The sequence below is a fragment of the Spea bombifrons genome, chromosome 4 (genome assembly GCF_027358695.1).
Source record: "Spea bombifrons isolate aSpeBom1 chromosome 4, aSpeBom1.2.pri, whole genome shotgun sequence".
Classification (NCBI taxonomy): domain Eukaryota; kingdom Metazoa; phylum Chordata; class Amphibia; order Anura; family Pelobatidae; genus Spea; species Spea bombifrons.
In genome coordinates, this window is record NC_071090.1 from 17,132,720 (window position 1) to 17,146,198 (window position 13,479).

General features: G+C 40.1%; 1 protein-coding gene across 9 annotated transcripts in view; it reads right to left on the bottom strand.

The window, feature by feature from the left end:
* Positions 1-13,479, bottom strand: part of TCF7 (transcription factor 7) — a 64,928-nt gene that overhangs the window by 14,237 nt on the left and 37,212 nt on the right. For 7 of the 9 annotated variants that reach the window (XM_053464132.1, XM_053464131.1, XM_053464135.1 and 4 more), the window contains 3 exons: positions 12,060-12,192; positions 9,075-9,165; positions 5,574-5,660 (listed from right to left, as the gene is read on the bottom strand). In XM_053464132.1, coding sequence (XP_053320107.1) covers positions 5,574-5,660; positions 9,075-9,165; positions 12,060-12,192 — 311 coding nt within the window. The remainder of the gene's footprint in view (positions 1-5,573; positions 5,661-9,074; positions 9,166-12,059; positions 12,193-13,479) is intronic. The other 2 variants (XM_053464133.1, XM_053464140.1) reach the window with 1 other exon arrangement.

Below are 13,479 nucleotides of genomic sequence, written 5' to 3' on the forward strand. Positions count from 1 at the left end.
CATATCCAGATTCCAGGATGTACTCGCAGTCTTGGCATGATAGGCGTATGATTGCACTATCTACCCCTTCTAACTCCCTTCTGCCCTATCTACCCCTTCTCCCTCCCTTCTCCCCTATCTACCCCTTCTCACTCCATTCTCCCTATCTACCCCCTTTCCCCTGTCTCACCCCCTTCTCCCTAACTATCTACCCTCTCCCTCTTTGAAGTTCACTTACCTTTCAGGAGTCCTGCGGTGGGGGTGCAAGGCCTCTGCCTCCCAGATCTGCCACTGTATGGAACAGTATAGAGTGATGGGAGTTATGATGTACTTTTAGAGCACAATTAGATCATGAAAAAGACATTGGAAATGGTACAGCATAACATCCATCACTCACACACTTACCAATCCACACATATACCAATCCACACACATACTCATCCACACACATACACCAATCCACACATATATACCAATCCACACATATATACCAATCCACACATATATACTAATCCACACATATATACCAAACCACACATATATATACCAAACCACACATATATATAGGGCTGCAACTAACGATTATTTTAATAATCGATTAGTTGGCCGATTATTTTTTCGATTAATCGATTAATCGGATAAAAAAAATGAATGTAAATTTTTCATTTATTTAAAATAATTTACTAAACAAATGATGTTAAATACAAACAGCAGAATAAAAAAACTTTGATAATACATTTCTTGTCTTTATTTCCCAACCAGCCCCCCAATATATGCATATTTGAGCCCAGGCTTGCTACGCTGCCTCCCAGACATGCCATGCTGCCCCCCCACATATGCCACGCTGCCTACCACAGCACTCCACGCTGCCTCCCACATATACCACACCACGCTGCCTCCCACATCTGCCACTCCACGCTGCCTCCCACATCTGCCACGCCACGCTGCCTCCCACATCTGCCACTCCACTCTACCCCCCACATGCCACTGTGCCTGATACGCCTTATACCCCCTGAAACACCACTCCATCCTCCCCAGACATGCCACCCTGCCCTCCCCACATATGCCACGCCATGCTGCCTCCCACATCTGCCACTCCACAATGCCTCCCACATCTGCCACGCTGCCTCCCACATCTGCCACTCCACGCTGCCTCCCACATCTGCCACTGTGCCTGATACGCCTTATATCCCCTGATACCCCACTCCATCCTCCCCAGACATGCCACTTCTCTACCCCCAGATATGCCACTCTACCCCCAGATATGCCTTATACACCCTGATACACCACTCCGTTCTTTCCCAGACATGCCACACTGCCCTCCCCACATATGCCTTATATACTGTATATGCCTTATACCCCCAGATATGTCACTTCACTGCCCCCAGGATTTAGATTCCCCTAAATTAACCCTAAACTCCCCATTAACCATAACTGCCCCTAAATTAACCCTTAACACCCCCTTAACCACAGCATCCCCTAAATTAACCCTAAAGACCCCATCAACCACAGCATCCCCTAAATTAACCCTAAACACACCATTAACCACAACTGCCTCAAATTAACCCCAAACACCCCATTAACCACAGCTGCTCCTAAATTAACCCTAAACACCCAATTAACCATAACTGCCCCTAAATTAACCCTAAACACCCCACTAACCATAACTGCCCCTAAATTAACCCCCACCTCCCCTAACTTTCAGTAGCCCAAATATATATATATATATATATATATATATATATATATATATATATATTACATACATATATACACATATATATATATATATATATATATACACACACACACATACACATATTATATATATATATATATATATATATATATATATATATATATATATATATATATATATATATATACACATATACTTACAGTTAGATGAGTGTCACAGCCATGTGGTTCTGGCCTGGAGAAGGAAGGGGCGGGGCCAGTTGTCACAGTGATTACAGGGAGGGGGAGTAAGTAGGAGCTGCTGCTGTGAGACGGTGAGTCAGACTAAACGGATTATATAATGAGGGGGATTTTTCAGAGCGTTTGCTCTGAAAAAACCCTCATTTTATAATCGATAATAATCGATTCAACTAATCAATAATGAAATTCGTTGCCAACGAATTTCATTATCGATTATCGATTTTATCGATTAGTTGTTGCAGCCCTACATATATACCAAACCACACATATATACCAATCCACACATATACACCAATCCACACATATACACCAATCCACACATATACACCAATCCACACATATATACTAATCCACACATATACACCAAACCACACATATATACCAATCCACACATATACACCAATCCACACGCATACCAATCCACACATATATACTAATCCACACATATACACCAAACCACACATATACACCAAACCACACATATACACCAATCCACACATATACACCAATCTACACATATACACCAATCTACACATATACACCAATCCACACATATACACCAATCCACACATATACACCAATCCACACATATACACCAAACCACACATATATACTAATCCACACATATACCAATCCACGCATATATACTAATCCACACATATACACCAAACCACACATATACACCAATCCACACATATACACCAAACCACACATATACACCAATCCACACATATACACCAATCCACACATATACACCAATCCACACATATACACCAAACCACACATATATACTAATCCACACATATACCCATCCACACATATACCCATCCACACATATATACTAATCCACACACATACCAATCCACACACATACCAATCCACTCTCACTTAATGCTTTCCTACCTTTCCTTTCTTCTTTCAGCTTCTTTTCCTCCTCTTCGCTCCTCTTCTTCAGTTCTTCTGTCTTCTCTGTCTTCTTCCGGGTCAGAGGGCACGGACAGCGGTGGGCGCGGCTTCAGTGCTGTGCGCCGGGATCTGACAACAAACCCCGGCGCACAGCAGCTTTTGCCGCGCGGATCACAAGGGAGCGGTATCGGAGGTCTTTACCGGACATCTGGCTCAACCCGGCTTAAAATCACTCAAGGGAGCCGGAGATCTGTTAAAGACCTTCGATACCGCTCCCTTGCGAGCCTGCTCTTCCAGCGGCGGACATTACTGTCCGTCTCTGGAGGGGTGCCGGGTGCCGCAAGTTGGCACCCCCCTGATGCGCGTCGGCGTAGGACCCCGCGGCGGCGCCCCCTGGAGTGTGGCGCCCGGTGCGGTCACACAGGTTGCACACCCCAAAGGCCGGCCCTGCGCGGGAGCCGACGCCGTGACTACAGTGTATGACTGTAGTCACGGCGTGCCCACAGAGACGGCTCGGCGTGGCAACAGCGGAACGCGTGCCACGCGTTCGCCATCACTGGTCTATATCATTAAACTACATTGTAGCAAGGCCACTTGCTGTTTCATAAATGAAGTAGCGCATGTAAGCTTGAAAGTGATGTGTCAAATGTACAGGAACTATTGAGTGGGTCAGTTATCAAGGGCCATGGAGTGACGCAAATGCAATTATGTGATCATAGCATGCTTTAAAATTTGTATATATTTATACACACATATACATATATACACATACATACATACACGCAAATAGTAAATACCGTACATTAATACATAGTTGATGCCCCCTTTGCAGCTGTAACAGCTTCCACTCTTCTAGGAAGGCTTTCCACAAGATTTTGGAGTGTTTCTTTAGGAATTGTTTGCCCATTCACCCAGTAGAGCATTTGTGAGGTCAGGCACTTATAGTGGATAAAAGACCTGTCTCGCCATCTCCGTTCCAGTTCATCCCAAAGGTGTTCGATGGAGTTGAGATCGGGGCTCTGTGTGGGCCATTCAAGTTCTTCACCAAACTCATCGAACCATGTCTTTATGTACCTTGCTTTGTACACTGGGTCACAGTCATGCTGGAATAGAAAAGGACCTTCCCCAAACTGTTCCCACAAAGTTGGAAGCATAGCATTGTCCAAATGTCTTGATACGCTGAAGCATTAAGATTTCCCTTCACTGGAAGTAAGGGGTCTAACCCAAACCCTGAAAAATGATCTCCTGGCATCTGTCAAACCCAGACTCGTCCATTAGACTGCCAAACAGAGAAACGAGATTCATCACTCCACAGAACACATTCCCACTGCTCAGAATCTGCTTTACATCACTCGATTCAATGCTTGGCATTGTACCTGGTGATGTGAGGTTTGCATGCAGCTGCTCGATCATGGGAACCAGCACTCAGTGACTCCAATTTTGTGAATTTACATGGTCTTCTACTTCGTGGCGAAGTTGCTGCTGTTCCTAAACCATTCCACTTTACAATTATAACACAAACAGTTGTCTGTGGAATATCGAGCAGGGACGCAATTTCACAAACTGACTTATAGCATCCTATCACAGTAACACGCTTGAATTCACTGAACTCATCAGGACGACCCCTTTTTTCACAAACGTTTGTTAGTGCAGACTGCATAGCTGGGTGCTTGATTTTATACACCTGTGGCAATGTGCCTGATGGAAACACCCAAGTTCAATAATTAAGAGGTGTGTCCCAATACTTATGTCCATATAGTTCATATACACATAGCTCTGCAGTGAATGAGATTAGTTTTGTTGTAAATCACAATAAAGACCAAAACCAAATATTTTCCAAAAGTGTATTTATCTACTTTTTACAGCTCACTTTATTTTTATTCTCTCCCTTCTTTATATCCGCCACCAACTGAATTTTACCATTTCAACTCAAAAAACAGTTATTGGACATTTTAAACTAAGGTATCACAGATGTAAAGAATAATTTTTACCTATATCAGTTCACCTCAGTATAAACAGCACTTGAACTGAGAACCATTACACCGAAAGAAAGAAATCTCTTACAATAACAGAAACCCTACAGTTGCTGGTGTCTCTGATAACCCCCCTGGAACTGATCACACTTTGTGTGAACAGAAATGCAGGGCTTCAGCAACCTGCTTACTGATCACAGTACTCAGGAAGGATTGGAGATCAGACCCAAATGTGGGGAAATAACATTGAAGAAAAGACAAATACATAAATAACTAAACCCTGGTTATGGCTTCCTGACATCATGAGTATGTTCTATTTGCATGGCCTACAGGATAAGAAGATTTCTAATAATTTTGCACTTTGGAAAGATATGTGTTAAAAAAGCCTTATATCTCTGCCAGCAGACATAAAAACTTCAGTTACATTTAAAATTGGAAGATATTGGACAATATATATTACATATGCAATATCTTGAGATTGCAACAGTTTGACTTAAAAAGTGCCTTTGACCTGGAAAGGGAATGTTAACTGGTTTAAAGGCAGCGCACAAAAGACCGCACGGGAATGCCAGTAGCTGGTGTATCTGTGATAGCAGTTACGCACACAAAAAACACATAAAAAAAACATAACAAAGACATGGATGCAACTAGCAAAGCTGGAAAGTCTCGTTTATCTAAAGATGCAGAAATGTTGAGCGCCTGACAAAAAAATGCACGCAAGCTGAAAAGCTAGGAGAACAGGGAGCCTCTGCCCTGTCTCACAGGTCCAATACCTACCTTGAATATGAAGCACCAGTAGAAATTGCTGAAGGATATGACTGTCTAAACCCACAAGATGAAAGGGGATAGACAGGCTGGTTTTGCCTGTGGTTGGGAAGAAATAATCCATAAAGTCATTTAAGAGAATGGGGTCTTGCTATATATATATATATATCATTAACATTATTTCCAGGATACAATAGTAGACACCAAAAACAGCTATTTGTGTATATTAAACTTTTGGGAGATTAAATAACTATGGTTGGAATTCCATTTAATAAAAGCTTAGAATTTAACCTAAATTAGCTGGTGCCACCAGCCCCGCTGCTTAGTATATGATAACCAGTAATTACAGGCTCAGAACAAGTTGTCTTTTCTGGATGGCTCCTAACCTGATGCGACTAACATTTTTGTCTTGTAAGTAAAATGTGTTTGTCATGACAAAGTCAATTTCCTCTAAAGTCATTGGGGCAAGAATTTAATGAACAGCTAACCTCATGTTTAGAAATTACCAGACAGCAATCACTCCTACACTTCTTAAAAGATCATCACATATGTTGTAATCACATCAACAAACAGCCAATTGCTACAATACATCAAGAACATTAGCCAGCCTTTGAAGTTCTACATTCTCACCCCAAAGCAGGAAAGAAACATAATGTTAATCCAACACTAAGATTTGTTACTCCATGGGACAAACCATCAGAATACAAAAAGTATCAAGGCACATTATGCCTTTATAACTTGCATGCCAATTAATTTTTATTTTATAATTTGCATGCCAATTAATTTTTTTTTTTTTATTTTTTTTTTGAGACTGGAGTTGGATCAAATAAAGCAGCATTCTGGTCCTTAAAATCTGTTCTTGAAATCCACTAAAAGGAAACACTTACATTACTTTTTTACGTTTCTATTCCTTCAATAGAAATATATTATGAGCTCCCACTCTCCTAATGGCTCCATCTCTTTCAGGCTAATGGTGCTAGTGGGCCACCAGCCTGGACAAGAACTGACATATTTAAATCCAAATCGCTAGAGGATGGCAGGCTTGCCCCAAAGCAACAAACATATCATAATTTCTAGGGCTGCAACTAACGATTATTTTAATAATCGATTAGTTGGCCGATTATTTTTTCGATTAATCGATTAATCGGATAAAAAAAACAATATGCAAATTTTTCGTTTATTTAATATAATTTTAAGAACTAGATGTTAAAAACAACTTGCATTGTGCCCCCACCCCTTTGCACTGTGCCCCCACCCCCACTCTGCCCTGCATCCAGTCTCACACCCTGCCCTGCCCCCCCACCCCCACTCTGCTCTGCACCCAGTCTCACACCCTGCAATGCCCCCCACCCCCACTCTGCTCTGCACCCAGTCACACACACACTCTCTCTCTCTCTCTCTCTCTCTCTCTCTCTCTCTCTCAGTCTCGCACATAAACATTCGCACAGACAATAGACATAAAGAGTACTTACCTCCGCTACGAACTTGTTCCACTTCAAACTTCATAGTAGACGCGCGTCACCTCCGTCGTCACGTAGCATGAAGAAGGCGGAGACTGCAGAGCGTGGAGCAGAACCGGGGACCGCAGGCGGAGGTAAGTAAAAGGAGCCTAGTGCTCCAACGACGAATCGATCACTCGATTAATCGATAACGGAAATCGTCGACAACGATTTCCGTTATCGATTATTATCGATTTTATCGATTCGTTGTTTCAGCTCTAATAATTTCTGTGGAGCACTGTCTAATGTACTGCCCCTTTACCCTTTCAGTGACAAGCAGTTCAGTGGTTATGTCAACCCTGTATCTTATCTCATCTCATCTGTGGTGGCAAACCATGGTCCACTCCAGCAACATATTTATTTTCTAAGCTGCCCCATCTGTGTGTGCATGACATGGCCTTAAGATAAACCAAATGTTGTGTTTTTATGTTTTCAGCCCTACCTTTTGTAAATTTCCATCACAATACTACCGACTTGGCATACCGACCACGACAAATTCCATGCAGTGCCAAATGCAGTGCTTGTAAAACTCAATCATTGTAATTTTCCTATAAGTGACCAAGTACACTGCCTGCTCAATCTGATCCGATAGGACAGTTGTACCTGATTAAAATCTTTGTGATGGTATTCCATACTGATAAGAAGTCAAATGGTCAAATTAAGTGAAGAAAAGCCATCATTGTGCAAGCAAATCTGGTCTGTGAAGACCCTTTATATTCTGGACAGCAGATAATTCTCACCCATAACTGAATCCTATTAGCCTTTGGATCACCTAAATCCAGCATATCTTTGTTCCTGAACTTTTAGGTTGGAGAAAGATTAGGTGCTTTTAGTAACATGTAGATCGACGAACTGGAGATAATGTGTATGAGTTATGGCAGCATTCCAGAACCAGTATTTCACTACCTTTCTGCTCTCCATTGACCACAGTTTTTATAGATCAATGTGTGACAGACGTCTCAGGTACTCATTTGTAGTGTGATACATATAATAGCATCTTGAAATAGAACAACCCCATAAAAATAAAAAACAACGCTTAAAAAAGAAATGTATAAGCCATGGTCCATTGCTAATTGTATATTCTTTACAAACATATGTGTTAGATGGGTTAGGTTTAAAATGTTCATGATTAATTGACATGGGGGAGGGGATAAAGGACAACATCAAGTATCAGATGCTTACATTATCAATTTAAATTGCATCATTACAGCCGACTAATAGAGCATGGTAACAGAATTTCACCAAAAGTTTGAAGTAGATAGTTTCCAACAATCCAAGCATGTTTTGGTGCAAACAGAACTCCTTGTCACATGGGCTATGCATAATGAACAATTCAATGTCTAAGGAGACCTTGAAGAACTCTTGCTGATTTAACTTTATATTATAGAGCACCACTGCAGTTAACTGGGGTTGGCTCTTCCTAATATCTAGTGACGCGCAGGAGCTGAAACACAACTCTCTTGCATACTCTCGTCAATTTCCCTTCAAATGCACTTAAAAGACACTGTAAATAGCAGAGCCCCAAAAGTCGCTGTTACCACTAAAACTGTCCATGTGTGTAATTCATACTTTATTGAATATTATACACTCAGGGCAACCTTTTTTTTAATCTAACAATATCATTAAAAGTAGTTTAGGGCTGAAATAGCTTGCAAGTAAAACAGACGAGCAAGAAAGGCTAGATTGTAACCTTGCAAGAGCAGGGCCCTCTTTTCCTCTTGTCCAAGTTTGTTATTGTTTGTGATTTGAAAATATTTCATGGACTGTGTTGTAACAGAGCTACGGAATTTGCTGGTGCTATATAAATATATGTAAAGTAATCAAGAAAGCCTAAAAAAAGAGTAACACAGATCCAGTAATCAGATAAATGCTGGACACGGCCATTGTTACTCTCAAAGCCCTGGTAATATGTAGAAAACACACACAAAAGCTTCAGGTAGTGACGCAAAAATGTTTAATTTAGTGCAACCCATGCCCCCTTTCAAGAACTTCCAGGATTGTTTTCAGTACTCACCATCCCATCGACGGAGATATTTGTCCAACTCCGCCAGGAGGAATTGGATAAAATGCTGCAATATCTGATGTTGGGGATGGCCGATGCCCACCTGTAAATAGCAACATAATATTTAGCGCAATAGCATAAAGATGTACAGCCTAGGAATGCCCTAGAGAAAAATTATAGACTTTATGGACACAGTATATGGGCCTAGGGACACACCTAGCATCTTCCAGGCATCCTAACCTAAAGGTCTGCTCCTCCTGTCTCATATATAAAGGCCGAGAGGGGGTGGAGCTGGGCACAAGCAAGAGAAGCCGAACACCACTTCCATCCATGTCCAATACTCATATGCTCATATTCTATCAAAAAGCAGTAAGATTTTAAATAACGGTGGTTCTTAAGTACACCTTTTCATAAATGTCCCAAGTGGTACACACAAAAAAGGGTGATGTATACTGAAGGTTATGGATAAAACATTTACTATTTCTGCTCCCTGCATCTTAAGGGGGAGCTCACGTCATTTTTTTTTTACTAGTATTGGATTAAAAATACATTTTCAAAAATATACCAGTTCTAGTTTTGCATACAATAGTGTTTGCAAACTCTGACTAATGAAAGTCTAAGAATGAATGGATTTTATTAGCATTGCCATAAAGAATAAGCTCAGGGAAGTTGTTGAGTAGGGAAAGTCACCCAAAATATCACATGACTGACAACAATAGCAGTATCCAGGTCTGAATGGAAGGTTAATGGTGCAAAAAAGGGATAAAACCAGGTTTTTGTCAATGTAAACATACATTACAGTATACAGCATTGTATTTTATGCTTTAATTTCCCCAATAGTAGAACCCAAGGGTAGCAGTAACGTGGTCAAAACAAGTCAAGGACAGCATTCAGGAATCAACAGATAGCATGGCAAGGTCAGGATCCCAGCAAATCAACATAAACGAGGAAAGAAGCTGAGGTCAAACACAAAAGGATAACACGCACTGATGACTAGCACTATATGCATAGGCGACCATCAGAGGGCAAGGATCATAGGAAACTGGGAGGTTTGAATAGGAACCAGAAGGAAGGGACATGGAATTCAGTTTGGCGCCAAAATTGGTCAAAACATCACTTCCAGTGTCAGGATATGCGGCCATCTTGCTTGTGGCGTAATCTCCCACTGTAAAACCCTGTTGTCCCGGAGTTGGAAAGCTAGGAGAACAGAATTTTCAGGAGCAGGACCTGACTGGCGCAGGGAGGGCGGTCTCCCTCTCCTGCGCGGCTGTTTTCCGGGGGAGGCAGGTCTCCCCTTCTCTGTGGCGGTTGTGAAGTAGAGGAGGGTCTCCCTCTTCTCCGCACTGGCTGCTGCTGGAGGGGTTGTGAGGTGGAGGAAGGTCCACCTCCTCTCCGCGGCGGTTGCTGTAGTGGCGGCTGTGAGGAGAAGGGGGTCTCCCCCCTTCCTCGAGAAGAAGGCAGGAAAGAGGAGCGTCATGTACAACGGTACACAACACAAATAAACTAAAAAAATATATATGTAAGGGTTAAAAAAAAAACAAACAAAAAAACCTGTCCTTAAGCATAAAAAAACCCATCCTTTTCGTAGGTTCTGAAATACTATGATAGAATTGTAGCCCCATATTTAAACTCCAAGAAAAGACACACTGGGGAGGAAAGTGGGAGATTGGATTTAAGTGCCAAATAGGAACTGTTCTCAAACATAAAGTTTAGATAATCCATTTTTAAAATACTGCACCCCTTTGGTGGAGGCTCATGTGCTCTAGATGACTTAGTAAGGAAAAAAAAGGAGAGGTTATGACATGGAATAAATAATGTGCATCCATTGCCACAAATAATATTCTGGACACCATAGTGGAATAATAAGGTCTTGTTAGTTGCTTCAAAAACACATTCATTCATATTTTAGACTACACTTACTCCCCTAACAATTTTCCAGTCTATTAGCGCTTACAGTGCTTAATGGATTACATCTTTTCACAATAGCGTGAATAAACATCAATGGAATGCATATTCACATAGGCAGATTTTTTGTAGACATGTCACAGCTTGCTTAAAAGAGACAACACAGAAAGAGTATGCAGTTCATCACTTATGATATAACTTTGTGGTTAAAAGTGATGTGTAATTCAGTGTAAAGCAGTAGATTAGTATTGTGTACAGTACAGTAGACACATTTCCAGAAAGATATAGACAATGTGGAAACAGCCTAACCAAGGGTGACCAAATAGGTATATGGTTTACAGGAAAATGTACTAATGGAACTTAATATGTGTAGCTTGCAGGGGTTTATGAAACCTTCTAACACATAAAAGGATGTAACAAATAACAGAAGGGAAGTATAATTAACAGGGGGAGAAATGTTAGGACAAGAGGGCATAGTTCAAAACTAGAGAACAGCAACTCAGATTTAATGTAAGTTTTTTTCTTCACTATGATGGTGATGGCTTCTACCACTGTAAGTGGTAAAGGGTAATACATAGACAATTTAAGCATGTGTGGGACAGGCATAATTTTATCAAGAACATAAGACAAGCCCATGAACCAAAGTTGGGTGTGGGATTTTGAAGCGGTCAAGCGAGGTAGATTGGGAGAATAGTTCTTATCTGATGAGGTTTACCTTTTTTTTTTTTTTTTTTTTTTTGTTATTGTTCATCTTCCCTGTCCTGCATTTGAAATTTAAATATAGAGAGCTAGAACATTTATGTTCTTCTTTATTCCTGTCTCTGAGTTTCTGTAAATATATAGTGCCATACATATATATGTGATGTTTCAGGAAACATCACACGTGGAATGATGTTGGTTTCTCACTCATCAAAGCCTGCTTTTTGCCCGGTTACTATATTGGTGTCGTGGAAGGTCAAGTAATTTATTATAATATTTCGACACAGAGCTGTAGTTCAAGAGCAGCTGGAAAGCTACTGCTTGCATATTTTTGCTTACATGTTTTGGATATTAATAAAATTATTAGTAAAGTTATGACACAATGAATGCTACCTTGTTTCTGGTTGAGGTCTGCAGGAAGATGTGGTGAATGTGAACCATGGTTGAAGGTTTCATTGTTGTATGGAATAAGAGGTGAGAGTGGGTGGACTCCATGAGACGACTGAACCACAGGAACTTTACTGGACTGCAACAAAAAAAATATGTCAGCATTTCTTTTTGTGGTTTAATGTTAAATACTAAAATAGTTTTTTAAATAGTGAGTCCACAGCGGTAAGTACATATCATCTGATGCTACTACGGGTATTCACCAACAAAGAACTGGAGTATAATAATAAATAATAATTTATTTAAAAACAAAATGTATAATAATGTGGTACAGCAGAAAGGGAAGCAAGATCTTTGTAAAGATTCTGAGCTATTCTGGAGTATTAGACACATCACAATTCTTAATAAAAATTGAACATTATTCTTTATGATATCATATCCCAGCGCTCCACTCAGTAGGACATCTTATGCCAGGTACAGTGTGCTATGGAGGCTCTGCTGTCACACAACAATGAATCATTTTCTGAAAATAACCAAAGCAAAATTTTACATGATATAATTATGATGGCTTCAAAAAGATCCCACATGGTGGAATAAACACGTCAATTCACTGAGTTATATCATTTTATTTTGAATTTGAGTGCTGCCTAACATGAGCACTGATTCAGGAATACTAGGAGTATTAAAAGTGTTAAATCCAACAGAGTAGGTGGAATACTACCTTTAAAATTATTCTTAATATGCAACAAAAGTATTTAAAAAACAAGCCATCTTTATTTTTGCTGGGAAATTGTTGAAAGGATATGAAACCACATTAAAGGTATCCAGGGTAAGACCAGATGTTGAAGGAGAGAAGTAAGAATCTCAAATCTAGTTCTTTTGTAAGAAAATTCCTCCTAATTTAGGTATAGTCTGTCAGTCAACACTTTCCTGGGGACCTGATTATGAATCCTTTATTAACTAAATGTTAAAAAAACAGATCAATCTAGGTACTCAAGTTTAAAACAGTAAGCTTTAGTCATTCATGTCCCTGCAAGTTTGGGAAAAGTAGTAATTAACCAAGAGTTTAGAACTATGGAACTTTAACAAAGGATGTACATATCTGTTCAAGTTATTTATATTTTGGCTGTTTTGTTCTTATTTTTTTTTAATTAAAAATATAATAACTGCTGGTGGTAATATAAATAAAAATTTACATTTAGCTATTTAAAGGATAGTAACCCACTGTGGTTCGTAGCTGCAAATTGAAGGGGAAATGTCACATTCCAGATTATTCCCAATCTTTATTTTTACACTTGGATACAAGATGTTTACATTTGTCCTTTAATATAAAAAACTATGTTTGTGTTGTGCTCAGTAGTTACATTCTTACTAAAGCACTTTTTGCTCTATAAACAAGCATATAATCTTATTCTAATATCTCATG